At 39.4% G+C, this 15,390-nt stretch overlaps 1 protein-coding gene across 2 annotated transcripts; it reads right to left on the reverse strand.

Moving 5' to 3' along the window:
* Window positions 1-381: 381 nt before the first annotated feature.
* On the reverse strand, window positions 382-7,590 carry nr2f2 (nuclear receptor subfamily 2, group F, member 2). 2 transcript variants are annotated; one of them, XM_078256926.1, is made up of 3 exons: window positions 6,359-7,590; window positions 4,833-5,360; window positions 382-2,828 (listed from the first exon to the last, which is right to left on the reverse strand). In XM_078256926.1, the coding sequence occupies exons 1-3, from the start codon at window positions 6,807-6,809 to the stop codon at window positions 2,554-2,556; spliced, it is 1,254 nt and encodes a 417-aa protein (XP_078113052.1). In that variant the 5' UTR covers window positions 6,810-7,590; the 3' UTR covers window positions 382-2,553. The 2 variants fall into 2 exon arrangements, with proteins under 2 accessions (XP_078113052.1, XP_078113051.1); XM_078256925.1 differs by having other exon boundaries at window positions 4,833-5,378.
* Window positions 7,591-15,390: the final 7,800 nt, after the last annotated feature.

The following is a 15,390-nucleotide window of genomic DNA, read 5'->3' on the forward strand; positions in this document are numbered from 1 at the left end:
ACCGACATCAGCCTTCAATGCATTATTTTCCAAACAGTCTAGTAGGCTACGTTACTGATCGACATTTTTATAGAAAATAATCTTAACCTTGTAGCAAAAACTGAAGGCGTTGATCGGGCCTGTTGGCTGACTGATTAATTATTTTGTAATTCATTAATCACTTTCATAGGGCAAAAGGGCAACATCCTGCCACAGCAAATTGACTCCACTCCCCCCCTACAACCGAGCACACACACACACACACACACACACACACACACACACACACACACACACACACACACACACACACACACACACACACACACACACACACACACACACACACACGACAAGTTCACACATACGTTTGGGAAGTAATAAAACATGGAAAAACTTGTGTTTTCAAATTCATAAATTATAATTTAATACCAAGAACAAATTTACAGCAGAATGCTTGTTTACAATAAGCTAACACAAACAAACAAGAATTGTGTTCAACTATAAACTTTCACACACACTCACATATATCACTTGCAATTAATAATAATAATCATAAAAAAAGTATCTATACGTTATCAATACCCTGCAGTCATATATTTTTATATATTTATATAAAAACGTGGGTCAGTTTAAACTGTTCATAATTACAATCATGTATCATTCTCTGGTCCATATGTGGCTACGAACAGCCAAAGATCAGTGTTCAATCAGTGATCCCTTTTAATTCAACCACAACATGGTGTTTTTGTGTGTGTTGAAGAAAAGCCTCAAAACAAGGACAAAATCGCTAGCTTCCAAATACACACAAGCACGCACGCACGCACACGTTCTCACACACGCGCGCGCACACACACGTTCACTCACACCACGGCACCTGTCAAAGACCAAAGGAGCAATAACACTAACGTTAAAATATCAACTCCTTTTCTCAAACCTGCTCACCCTGTTTAAGTCTGTAGCCTAATAATGAACGTCGTTTCTTTTCTTTTTTGTTTCTTTAAATACAAGGGCTAGTGTACTGAATGCACAGATTATATCTATACAGTCAAAAAAGAGAGAGAAAACATTTACATTTATATATCAAAGGTAAAATAGGTTAGCGACCTGTGGCCATGCATTCACAGTCTAAATATACATGAAAAAGAAAACATTTGTAGTAATATGTATATACATTAAAAACATAAATTTCAGTGCTACTAGCTAAGTCTGCCACTCAATTTTGAAGACGTTGTATTACCGAGAAAAAAATGGCAACCACAGATTTTTCTTAATCACATATACTTTGTATAAAGGAAAAACTCGTTGAAATGAATTGACCTATATTTACAAGAATACTGCCTCTAATCAGTGTTTTTCAAGTGAAATACACGACTGAAGTTTCAAATCTAATTGTGTTCCTCCAAAATGTTGTCGGCCTACTTTAACAACGTTTTGATAAGAAATCACATCATGCTTGTCAGGCACTTAATGCTTGAAGTGAATAAAGGTTGACATTTCAGGGACGCTTTAATAATACTGCTATTAAACACTACTCTGGCTAGGCTTCAAACTTTTATGACCCTTGACCTCTCCCTTTTTTATTTTTTATTTTTTTTAAACAAGTCAGTTATGCTTTTTAGTGCAGTTTGAGCCACTGCAAACGCCCTTGAATGCACATATAACACATTAAGAGCAACCTGTAGATACCTTTGTAACAGCAGGATAGGCAACTTGTAGGATTTATTTCATTATATCCAATTGGGGAAATATGCCAACTATTCAAAGCTGGATGAAATGGGGAAGACTTTTCTGCAAACAATTTGGAAAACAAACTGGATCGTGTAACGTCATATTAATAAAGAGCAAAAATGTTTCCGCTGGGTCATAAAGTTGAACAAAAACGCCCTTTTCCCAGATGGTATTGGTCATCCTAAGAATATAAGTGCGCTTGCAGCATTAAGCCTATAGATTATTAGCCTATACTCCTATTGCTGTGGTTTTAATTCTTTTTAGAACTTTTTTTTATTATTTTTTTTTTTTACACCTTTTCAAAATAAATCATTGTCTTAGAAAATAACAACACCTGTACTACAGAAATCACATAGGCCGGTTTGGAACCAGAAAGGAGGAACAAAGAAAGTACAAAACACAGCTATACATGGACACAGGACAAGTCATTTGAGAAATGAAAATTCACGTTTCTTATTTTCCCTTTCTCCAGTTTTTTTCTTTTTACCCAAATTATCATTTTTAAATGCACTTAATACTTAAATTTTCCTTATAAGGATCAACAAAATCCCCTTTCCTTTTTTTCCTCATTTTCTTCTTTCATTAAAAAAATGAATCGGAGCAGGTTGTTCTGCATGGACACTGGGAGCTTGTATCTGCCATTTTGAAAGTTCAGTGGATGTCTCAATTTTTTTTTTGGAGTAGGGGGAAATTCACAGTCATTTACGTCAATGTCTTTCTTCATGAAAGCCAGCCCCGTGTAACAGCCGGTTGGTTTTTAATTCCTTCCACAAAAGCAGCTATAATCATTGTAGTCTCGCAGCCCCCCATCCCCACCTTTTGTTTGTTCGTCTCCTTCTTGGTTTACTGAATTGACATGTAAGGCCAGTTAAAACTGCTCCCCGAAAGCAACATATCCCTGATGAGAGTTTCAATTGGGGTTTTACCTACCAATCGGACGAAAAATAATTGTTCTATGACCGAGGAAGAGACTGTGCGGAGGGAAGGCAAGCGGAGTAACAACTTCCCAAACCGTGTTGGCTGGTTGGGATACTGGCTCCGGACATATTCCTCCAGGGCGCACTGGGACTTCTCCTGCAAACTTTCCACATGGGCCACATCTGAGAGGCCACAAGCATCTGGGAGGGGGGGAAAGCAAATAAACATTAATAAAGTGTAACCTAAAGTGTTTCTCTCACTAGGAGTTTTTTCCCTACTGTGGTGATATACTGGCGGAAATTGATAGCCTGTCATGGTTAGGGGTAGGGGGGGTGGGGGGACAATTATTTTAGGAAATTATTCTTATCCCATTATATGTAAAAGGGGTGTGTTTGTCTCGAGGCTTGTTTTCATAAATAACTAGTGCACATATTTTTCAGTGTATGAAAAGTATTTAATAACATTGCGATAGGTGAATAATTACCACACCACAAATGAAAAATATAGTTCTGCACTATTGTGGTAACTTCTATTGATTTAACAATTATATAATATTTTATTTAAACATATAAATATATAGACAAAATAACTTAAAGAGGCAGAGGAAAATGTGAGTGTTGCTTTGCCACTATCTTAATTCGGTGTTCCTCCTTTCATCGCTACTATAACTCGGTTATTTCCCTCGATAAAAGCCACTTAAAAGTGAACTAAATAATTAAGCATATTCATAGCTAAAGACTGTGTTTCAGATGGGCCTGTCTTTCCCAGTCAGTGGCAGAGCGAGGAAGAGAGGAGGGGGAGGGAGAGAGGGAAAGACAGGGAGACCTACTGACCTTTAGTGAACAGAGATTTAGCTTGGAAAAAGGGCCCATAGCCTACGGAGTTGCCGTCATACTATACCACCAGAGTCGCATAATCACTATCTATGCTGCTGCATGTGGGCGGCAGCTGATTATGTGCCAAAAACGCTTGTACGCGCATTGGTTAAGTTTGTAAAGTTTATGCATGACAACAACCAAACAACCAAAGTAGCAAAGGCGTGTCATTCAAGCTACAACACACAGCTCATGTTCATGCCTCCGGGACTCAGGTATGGAGGAGACAAATTAAGCCATCGTGGCCCCATAAAGGCTTAATAATAAAATCCAATGACCTGAAATGTGATTTTTTTTTGTGTGTGAAAAGGCTAACAAACCACAGTGGGCTGCTAGAGCTAAATGAAATACAGAGGCTGATGTCTTGCAGGTATGATATAATTTCAAAGACATGCATTCATTCTATGGTGAATCCTTGTAAATATCTTCCACGGATTTTTATTTTCCCTTTAGTTGTGGAGCTAATAGCTGGGAAGTTAGGGTCATGACCTAGTTCTGGAGTCCAGAGACGTCTTGAATCCTACTAGGCGCAGATAATATTTCTGCAAATAAAAATGAAAGCCGCACCCCCTGGCACTGCTCAATATCACACAATACTATGAGATTCGGACATATTTGCAATTACAGGGTGTGCATGGGTCCTACATGCTTTTTGTCGGACGTCTGTCCCCTAAATGACACGAGAGCGTTGAAACCTGCGCTTTGCTTTTACTGTGTGCAAATGGGACATTAGGCTTGTCTTTCTTTTTCTATTCCCCTCCCCCTCGGAGCCTGACATCATTTATATCTGTCATTCCCTACAAACAAGACGTGGGGTATACACACATTGATAAATGGCGGAAAAAAATATGAAAGTGTAGCAATTAATCTGTAAGATATTGGATTCTCCAAACATGTGTTAATAGCTAGATTTTATTATGCTTAAGGTCATTATTATAAAGTTATCGGTTTTACTTAACTCGAGATTATGTTGTAATATTTCAGTCACTTCATTCTCTTTTGTTGTCAATTTAATTTAAAAATCCCTTGCGTGGTAATGCCACAATTTCCAGTTTAGCACTGTGTGTGTGTGTGTGTGTGTGTGTGTGTGTGTGTGTGTGTGTGTGATAAATCAGGTGGTTTTATAATTAAGTAGCCTAAAGCCTATCCAAAATCCTTTGACCATGAAAGCAGCATGTAGGTGGACATTTAGGGTGTTAATCTAAGATACGCAACAACATTTATAGTCAGTGTATTTATTTAGGTCAGCGTTGATTTAGATGATGTCAGTGAACATGTTAGCGACATTCACACAGACTGAACTTGGAGTGTGCCAGTCTATTGTCTTACCTGTGGTGAAGAGCACAATTGCCTTTAAGCAGCTATATTCAGCAGAGTCAACGTGCAAAGCTTTGAGCTTTTCCACTTGTTCTTGGAAGATCCTAATGTGGTCCATAAAGGCCACCACTCTGTCCGCAGACATGGGGGAGGCGTGAAGGCCAGCCGCCGCCAGGAGAGGAGCCACATGCAGGGGCATGGAGCACTGCGCGGCGTTGAGCACAAATAACTCACTCCACGTCAACCTCAGAAGAGCCACCTGGTCGGTGATCTGAAGGTCTGGAAAGAAGGGAATATTCCTGGCCCACTCCACGGCGCTGAAGAGCATCCTGGCTGCTAGTTCACAAATGTTCTCGATGCCCATTATATTGTTGGGTTGCATGCACTGACTGCCATACCGGGACGTCGGGTAGGGCTCCGCTCTCAACAGAAGAGAGATATATCCGGATAAGTAGGAATGGCAGTGCAGTGGGTCTCCATTTGTCAAGGCGAACTGACCGTGGTGTGGCTGTGTGGGTGGCACCCGTCCCCTTTGCACGGCTGCAGTAAAAAGAGAAACTACAGATATTGAAGCCTGAATTCTACAAATCATCACACTATATCATTCTTGGCATAGAGACTGCTGTCAAACATTGTACATTTTAACAGTGCAGAAAACTGAATCAAAAGCTCACACCCTAAAACAAGTGACACACAGCATGTTTGCTATATAGCCATCATAACACACACACACACACACACACACACACACACACACACACACACAATGTTATTGCATAGGAGTTTAAAAAGGTTGCATAGATAACAAAGAGAAGGATAATGTAGACTGGCTACTGAAACATAAGATATGGGCTTTAAACACGTTTAACACAACACACGCATATGTCTAGCTTTAAAATGATGTTATTCGGCAACAGCAACATGAGCTGGCTGTGAAGGAACACAAAGAGGGCAAGGGAGACCTTGCATGTTTAACCCTTAACCTACTTAGCAATTCATCTCGTTTTACCATACATGCAGGCCTGTTTTCGACTAATATTCAAATAAATTCTCAAGGTTATATGGAGGCTTTGTGTGCATAATTCACATTGATGTCCAGTTTTAGACACAGTGAACAAGACATGCGGGATAGATTTAGAGATGTAGCCTGAACACGCTCTCTCTTAATTCGATACTCGCCATAATAGCGCAGAAGGATTGTATAATCTATTCAGTACAGATGTGTCTCTACGCTCGTGGCTTTATCCAAATATAAAATTCGATAGCCCTAGCCTGGCCAGGGCTCGGATCGTATTTGTGAAATGCAGAGCTATAATGCGCTGGAGCTGGATACTATAATGCAACGGCTAAAAGGAGCTCCGGCGAGCCCCGTCTCGACCACAGCAGAGAGCGGCTCCATTGCGTTCTCCTGCTGCACAGCCTGGGAGGGAACAGTCGGAAGAGAGAACAGGCTATGGGGGCGACATAAGATGATTTCATATCTGGAAGCCTACAAGCACAAACACATACATAAATAAGAAAACATAAAGTCCCAATACCTTCCCGTCTCATGCCGACTTTGAGGCATTTTTTGAGGCGGCAGTACTGACACTGATTGCGGTGATGTTGGTCGATTGGACAATTCCTGTTGGCACGGCATGTGTAAGTGAGGTTCCGTCGTACGCTCCGTTTGAAGAAGCTTTTGCAGCCCTCACAAGTAAACTGGCCATAGTGTTTGCCACTAGATTTATCCCCACAGACCACGCATTCAATGTGCTGTGGCTGTTTCTCCGACTGCTGCGTCGTCTGGTTCGTCGGCGTGGACTGTGTGTTGTTCGGGGGTCCTTGGACCGGAGTCTGAGGGGTCGGAGGGGCGACCTGAGAGGCTGTCAGATTCAACTGGCCTGGTTGAGGGGTGGGAAGAGATAGTCCTCCTTGGGTTTGCGAGGAAAGGGTGCCTTGGGTGTCAGCCACATCGTCCTGGGAGCCTCTCCACACTACCATTGCCATATCTATCAGTCAACGTAAAGAAACTTTTTGTCTGCCGTGTTGGTGTCGCGGTGAATAATGTCTCAAGGAAACGCGGTAAACTGTGATTAACAGCCGGACACACAAAATGTCAAATCTAGCCTACGTTGAATCCACTCAGAATCTCCTGATAACTGTCGATTTATTGCTGTTGGAGACGTTGCGAAGCACGTTTTCAAAACTGATGCGATGGCGAGCTGAGTCGCTGCCTTGCGCTTAAAGGCCAAGTCCAGGGGCGCTTACAGTCAGCCATCCAGTACACCCATCAATGGGAAATGTAGGCTAAATATTAAAATAATCAGCCGAGGTAGCATGGACTATTCAGTGAATGATGGAGCAGGGTTGGTAAGACCGTGCCTGCAGCAGCATAAAACAATTGGTGAGCACACTGTAGCAGCTACTATCAAGTTCCAGCACAAGTCTTGAAGAAGAAAATCACCAACTGGGTAAAAAAATTGCGTCTTCTTCCTTTTCTTCTTGTGAGGTAGCGCCAGCAAGCGCGCAGCTGAAGCCAATGTTTTTTGGAGAGCCTGGAATATGAAGACAACTCTCCCAAAAAAAGCGAAAGCACTAAAAAACAAAAAACAAAAAAACTAAGATCACAACCTACAAACCTCCTCCGTGCACTGAAAAATAATAGGAAAAAGGAGTAGAGAATCAAAGTGATCAAATATGTTAAAAAGGCGGAGGTTAGGAAGTGATTTGCGATTGGTAGGAGCCGGGCTGGCAGAATGCTTTCTCTCTGATCAGCTCACTGAGCTCTCTATATAGTGAACTTTGACACGACTGCTGCAACTTAGCACACGTTACCATGGAGATCAGCTGCCATATAAGGAAGGAGAGTGTGTTTGACTGGTCAGAGCTCAGGGACCTCCCCCTGAACCCCATTGGCTAGTCGGCACTTGTGCTACTTGGTACCTTGCCAGAGCAGCATGGAGGTCGAGAGGGCCGCTTGGTCCTAAAAAGAGACGATTTTCGGGAAAAGAAATCATTTCTAGTCACTCAAGACTATATAATATACTTACATTCATGGTAAAGCCTTATCAATTGCGTGAAGAAAACACAAAATCTTTATTCAATTAGTTGCCTCATATTGCGTTACAGTACATAGGCTATCCGTAGCCTTAAAGCTGAAATATCCAAAGAGGTTTTGTCCCTGAGATACAGGTGCACCTTCTGGACATGCTCTGTACTCATTACAATAAAACTGTATATTGTACCCAAATCTTTATCCTTTAGGTGTGTGGATAAAAAGACAGAATACACATTTGAGCAAAACACACAAGAAGAAAAAGAGACAAAACAAGACACTCTTACTGAATGATACTCTAAATTAAGACTGTGGACATTAAAGGATAATTGTGAATAAAACAGCACGTGGAGACTTATTTGGACTATGCACATGTAAAGCAACACACTGAAAAGGGTCACAATAATAACAGCATGTCTTCTCAATCTGTACATTTCCCCCCACATTTGTCCAAGTTCCTGTATTTGTACAGGCTAATATACCTAATAGCGCTTCTAATCACACCAGGTACCATTCTTAACAATCCACACCTCTATTAAAAATGTTATGATAGGCTACTGACATCATCTGGACACCCGCTGTAGCCTGCTAATCCCCCACAGCCACAAATATCCCTAACATACCAGGTCAGAAAGGCTAAATCTGGGTCTCAGAAGTCAGAGCTTTTTCTGTATGTGGTCAAAACGTGAAATCACTACAGCTTTAAACAGACACTACATTTAAAAATGTCCCTTGAGGTCAAAGGCCATGCCCTTCACATTAAGGTTAGGATGAAAGTTAAGCCACTAAACTGCACTATACAAGCGGTTGTGGTCATTTAGATGCTTTATAATGCCTATCAGATGTTGCTTTATAATAAAGATAATCTACAGTTTGGGATGATGGCAAACAGTGAAGGATGCCTTGCATGTAAAACGGGGTCAGTGGTTGCTGAGAGTTGCTGCCTGCCTGGTTATATTGTTTTAGGCTTGTATTTAAATAGCGGTGAAGACTGGTTTACTTTATGCCCGGAGGCAATCAAAGTTGAGCTGCAGGTAAAACTTCACGGAGCCATACAGATGAACTATATAGTCTGAGCTGTGTGTTAGTTTATAGAGAGAGCAGCAGCAGCAGCAGCAGCAGCAGCAGCAGCAGCAGCAGAAGCATGCATTGTCACAGGATGTATTACAGTATATGGGTGCCCCCTAGCGTATGAAGTTTTTGCCTCAAATAAGATTCAATTTAGAGGAGCCAACCGACACGGAAACTGCTTCAGTCTCTTCTCCCGCATCGACCAAACTAACGAGCACCATTTTAAACTGATGCCTGTTTGTTTAAATTCTGTTTTACATGACTTGGACGGCAAAGCTTTGAGAGTTGCCAAAGTTGGATTTACTTTTTGCCACTTCAGGCAGTCCCAGCGGTGGTATTTAGACCAATGATGTCTTTATTCTAAAACAAATGAGCCGATTATATTTTGTCTGCATGATTATTTTGTCGGTTTTATTGACCGAACCCGTGAAAACGGAGAGTCTGTAAATAACAAACTGCGAAAGGTATCCATTTACCGAGGATCCAGCTTCAAATGGTAAGTATACATTTTGCACACTTTATTAGGATGAATCGGCAAAGTAGCACTGCGTTATTTCTCAACTCTAAATTAAATATTGTCTAAATAAGCGGACAGACGTATCTGTTGAAATAAAAGACATGCACTGCTGCAGACAGAGAATATAGTAACGTATGCGCATTGAATACGGGCGACTCTGTCAGTCATTTTCGCATATTATCCAAGTGTTCATTTATATGATGATCACAATAAGCCCAACAAGTTTGCAGATACCAATTCATAAAGTTATGTGATAGTGATAGAGAGGAAGGAGGCTGTATTCTTATAGTAACAGACCACCTACCAAATGCATATGTGGCTTCGTCCGTAGCGGGATGCATCTTCTCTCTTATTCAGAATATATTTTGTCTTCTTTTTTTCGACACAGTGCTCAGACTGAAATTGGCAAAAGCTTCCTCTCCAACAGACGGGAGCAAACATAAAAAGCACGCTGTTTATTGGAGAATCTGTAAATGTCTGATCATGCGAAAACTTTAGAGAGCCGGAACAAACAACTGATTCACGTCAATGTATTGTTGAGCGAGGAATTGGAAATATGAGTGTCTTCCGAGCAGAATATCATTTGACTGCCTCTGGAAATGATAGGCAGGTTTTACAGCAAAGCAGAGAGCCTGTGCGCCTTTTCTCTCCTACAGTAATATGGCCAAAGCGCGCTTGTACGCCGCTGCTTTGTGTGGGCTACTGAGAGAGGGAGGGGGTGAAGTCAGAACAGACACCTGTCTTTAAGTGTGGCGAGCATGCATTGTGGGATTCTCCATATAACAAATTATATGGAGATTGGAAGTAAAGATGCAATAAGACCTATGATTAGAGCTGTAATTAAAAACAGTCAAATTTTAATTTTATTGTAAAAAAAAAACAACAAAAAAAACACCAGTGTGCTTAAATGGAGCCTATATCAGCAGTGACTATTGTGATATTATTATTATTATTATCATTTTTTCACTTTTATTAATTGACATTAATTATTATTATTATTAATAATAATACTTATTATATAAAATTACTGTGTGCATTGTACAAAATAAATATACAAGCGACTAAATAAACAGTTTCTCTCTTATTATTATTATTATTATTATTATTTTTTTACAGCTACTCTAGCTACCTACTCTAGCAATTATACACAATGCAGATAATAAGAATGCCTATATAATATGATAATAGCCTCAATTAACCGTGCGTAAATCTATACTGGGTTGAAAAATGAACAGCTTTTATCCACGCATAAACATTTCCACACCAACACAATTGATTTGCTATTAAACCCTCCGAAAGTCTTGTGCTGCAGTTTTTATTTCCCGGGTTTAAAAGTTTCCTCTGTGTGATTAGTAGTTGTTCTCCCTTCAAGCAGAGGATAAAAGCACTATATGCTCAGCAAGCCTGCAAGCACACAACAATAGGGCTGCCCAACGGGACCAGTATCGATTAAGACGAGACAGAGGATGTCGCCTGCACTAAATATTTACTGATCACACACACAAATAGCTGGATCTTTAACGATTTCCCATGCTCCGGCTGGGGGAAAGGACTAAATCACTTTATTATTGTTAGTAAAACAAAAAACACGTTCTGGAACACAGGAGTGGAGATGTGCTGATTGGGATAAGTGCAGTTAAATGAATCGATAGTGAGTAGATAATAGTTGAGATTTACGAGCGTGCAAAGAAAAAGCTTTCATTCATGTATCAGGTTAAAACTGACACGTGCACTGCGATTGGTAATTATTTTTATATATGCCAACGCGCGCGCACTGGTCAAAACAAGGTAAAGGCAACATATTGTAGATTAAACCTTCGCAACTACCAGCGTGAATTGAAGTGAAAATTATTGCATATTAATCTGACTTTTTTTTTTTTCTTTTCTTTTTTTTATAAAAAGGATTGTGCTGCTGACGGCAAGACACTCCTCTCACACTTGTGTAAAAACTGGGATGAAAGTTGACTTTAATGTCTCTCTGCATTCACAAAGTCCTTCATTCAGATAGGGGGATACTGACCCGGAGGTCTCCAAGTTCCCGGCCTAATTAACCCTCCAGACCCGCGCAGGAGCCAATGTTAACCATGCTAATCAACTTCAAGAGTCTGATTTAAATAATTCAAAATAAATTGCCCCCACTTAAAAAAACACCATGAAGAGAAATGTTTTTTTTTTTTTTTTAAACAACTGACTCAATTTAAATTAACATAACATGTTAAAATAGAGGTATTCATTTCAGATAACTAAAGAGATGATTTACTAGTTAACCGTCAACAGGTTTCAGCTGTTTCTAATATAGAATTAAACAGCACACTTTCAATATTCAAAACTCTCTTTTACAGCCACAAATTGTTTTGTCCTGCTTGATAAAGATCACTTGATTGATGGTGGTTGTGCCCCATATGTCATCGCAGTTTTATCTGCTGCATTGCATAATATCAATCAGTAGCCTACCCTAAAGGCTTTATTCTCTCCCCTCTTTATAGCAGTGCTTCATTGTAATGTTGCTTATATGCAAAGATGAAAAAACTAGACCAATTAGCTATTCAAATATGTGCTTAAACATGTGGCTTTATTTAGGTAAAGAATATTTGCTGACATCTTTAAGTTTCAAGAAGTTACTTTAGACTCATATAGCAAGATATTCAGGAAGAAATAAAAGTAACATAAGCAAAATATTCTCATATATAAGGATATTTAACGTTTAGATTAAAATATAAATATAAAATATTTGGAAATTGTGTGGGCATAAAATGATTAGCTCAAAAGTAGTGATATTTAAAAAATGTTTTGGCATACTGGTTTCATCCTGTGCGTATTCTTATAGCATATAGTTTCTTTTGATATGACTTACTTCGTGGTGGAATAAGTGACTCTTAAGCATGGCTTTTACAGACTTTAATGACACAACTATGTCTTGTCCTTCAGGCTTCTTAATAATATGTAATTACAGAAAATTGCATTCCATTATCACAATTAACATCCCCTTATTGTAAATATGGTGTGTGTCTGTGTGTGTAAGCGATTTGTTTGCATGTACAAGTAAGTTATATAGAGGCATGTATAGTGTGAGAAAAAGGTTCATACCATTCACCTTTTTATGCTTCAGTGTTAGCAGACATACATATGTCTTAGATGAGACATAAAGAGTGCGTAGATCACTTTCTCTCTGTCGGCGTGGCCCAAGGGCCACTATCTAAAAAGGCAATAGATCCCAGATAGCTCACTGTGTTCAATTTGCCAATGATAGATTATAGTGCCAATTTAAACAGATAGGGATCAATTTGTCTCAATGATAACTCCTTAGGCTGACTGCCAGCATGCTCTTAATGTATTTGTAAATGCTGGTTGTTTGAATCATGGCTGTTGAAGTGATCAAAACTGTAGAATGGAGAGAATATATGAGAAGTGATAAATGATGTATTGTTTTGGCTGCTAAAGACTGCATTGATGGAGCATATATGATGATTACTAGAGGCAGCAGCATTGCAGCAGCAATGACCAAGAGGTCAATGGTTTAACGCCAAGGACTCGCTGGGAAAGTCTGGGTAGGGCAATTGTGTGATAAGTGCTCTCTAACCCCTAGGAGCTACTGCTGAAGTACCCTTCGGCAAAGCAGCTTAAACCCCATCTGTCCCAGTGGAGCTGCACAGCGACCGGCAGTACAAGACTGCGGTTTTACTGGTCACTTGCGAGATGTGTCTCTTTGAGTGTGACCGACCCTCTCCTTTTCTTTTTTTTTTTTTTAAAGAGGGAGAGTGGGCAGTCCACTCGCTTCACACTTTTTTTTCATGTACTCAGACAGTGAAAAAGTTTTGGAGAAGACAAAAGAGAGAACGCTGTGGCAGCATTCAGTCCTGAGCCAGACACAGTTCACATGTGGCCCCAAAGGCAGCAGACAGTGTATTGAATTACTGTAACTCAAGATGTAATGTGGTAGCACTATGGTATATGTAAGAATTACACAAACGGATGTAGAGGAGGCTAACTTCAGCTTCAGCTTTCTATTACAGCTATAAAATGTTCAATTGCATGCTTTATTTTTCTTACATGATATGTTAAAAAGGCAAACATACTTTCTATAGTGATCATCAATGTCTCATTATCATTAGATCTACCAATTATATCAAACTGTTATTGCCATGTGAAAACTCTCTGGGTTTTGTGATTTTCATGTGTTAATTTACGGTAGAGAATGACATGGTTTGTAGTACGAGGAGAAAACATTTCAAACCCAGCTGGATCAACTTAAAACCATAGCGGTGTTTCTTATGTGCTATTTGCAGTGTCACACCTGCCACATATATGACTAATAAAGTTTTAAGACATCATATGAGCTGTGTTTTAACTGTTTTTCTTAACACGGCACCTAATGTTGTGCAATTACATTTCAAGAAGTGATTTTTCTTTTTTAGAATAAATGTGTTATTAAAGCTTTTTTTCTTTCACTGGAATTATTCAACTGTATGTGACATGCTGTTAAAATCTACAATGATAGGTTGGAAACAGTGAGAGTGCAGCTCCCTATTTGTTTAATTATTCTGTTTAGCTAAATTTGACTGGCAATACAGTGGATATTTAGGAATACCCTGCGGGTACTGCAAGTTATTGAAAATAAGAATATTATATTCTACATTGTATAATGATATCATCTTTCTGTGGTGCAAATGTGCATGATTTAGAAATATGTGAAAAAGTAAGAGTACAGTACTCACGTTTCCTGAAATTGAAACTGGAGTTAACACTAAAATTAACAACAGTAACATATTATAACAGGCGCTTCTACCAGTTCCAAGCATAAAGACTGCAGGCTGAGAAATCAATCAAGCTGAAATGTTTTAACATAAGAATGCATTTCTCTGTGAAAGTGCTGCAGACATAAATTGCATCACTATGAACAAAACCAGCAGCCTGTGAATATTGACGCTGTTAACTACATCTCTACTTCCACAGGTACGGATTCAGCATTTGTGAATGGAACGTATTGTATAATAGCGACTGCATAACATATTGTATAATAGCAAATATTGCCATTCAAGGTTTTTAAATCACACACATTCCCATGTGATCAATGGTCCTTGTGAACTGATGGAGGGAATAAAAAGTGAATGGGATTTGATTACACCTTGACAAAAGTGATGACTCCTTCTTGGTGCGAAGATGACCTCAAGGGGAAAAGCCATTAAATAAACAGGAATCACTTATTCACAGGATCTTGGTTACTATATCGTCATATGAGGACACGCAGAAGCTGCTTCCAGAGCTAACAGCATGAGAGTCAATACTCCCAGGATGATGTCATCAGAGTCAAATCTTAGACTTGCTCCACTGACAATAAATTGAGACGACATGTGATAGTGCCCAGAGGTTAGACAAAGACATGACTTGATGTGCTCTAAAATACTTTCTCAGGTGTAAACAGAGGTAAAACAGAATTTGTTTGTGCTGTGTAGTCCTGCTAATTAACTACCATAGTCAGCAAGGCAGTTATTATAAACCTATACAAAACTTGTCTGTTTTTGTGTCATATTTCACTATGTTCACCAACACTTTTCTAAACACATACTTTCAATGGCAGTTCTTATATCATGCAATTTGTATTTATTCAGATTTATTCTAAAATGCATTTAACAGTGAGACAATACCAGACTATTCTATAACCAAATGTCAGTATTTGAAGATGTTATCCATGTACATTAGGACAAATCAGGACAGTTACAGTCTACTACTTGATATTGTGTCATACCAGTGCAGAGGTCAACAAAGAGCACATGAGGAATATGTGTTCTCCGCTGTACAAAGATAAATGTATATTTTCCGAATGTGAACTGTCAAAATAAAATGCTACACTGCTGTAATGTGAAGCTGACTTGAAAATAAATATCCACGTAAATGTTTTCCACAAAGTGGGACTCTAAGTCATTATCTCTGAAGCGGCTCTTTAC

The sequence above is a fragment of the Sander vitreus genome, chromosome 8, assembly GCF_031162955.1.
Source record: "Sander vitreus isolate 19-12246 chromosome 8, sanVit1, whole genome shotgun sequence".
NCBI classification, from domain to species: domain Eukaryota; kingdom Metazoa; phylum Chordata; class Actinopteri; order Perciformes; family Percidae; genus Sander; species Sander vitreus.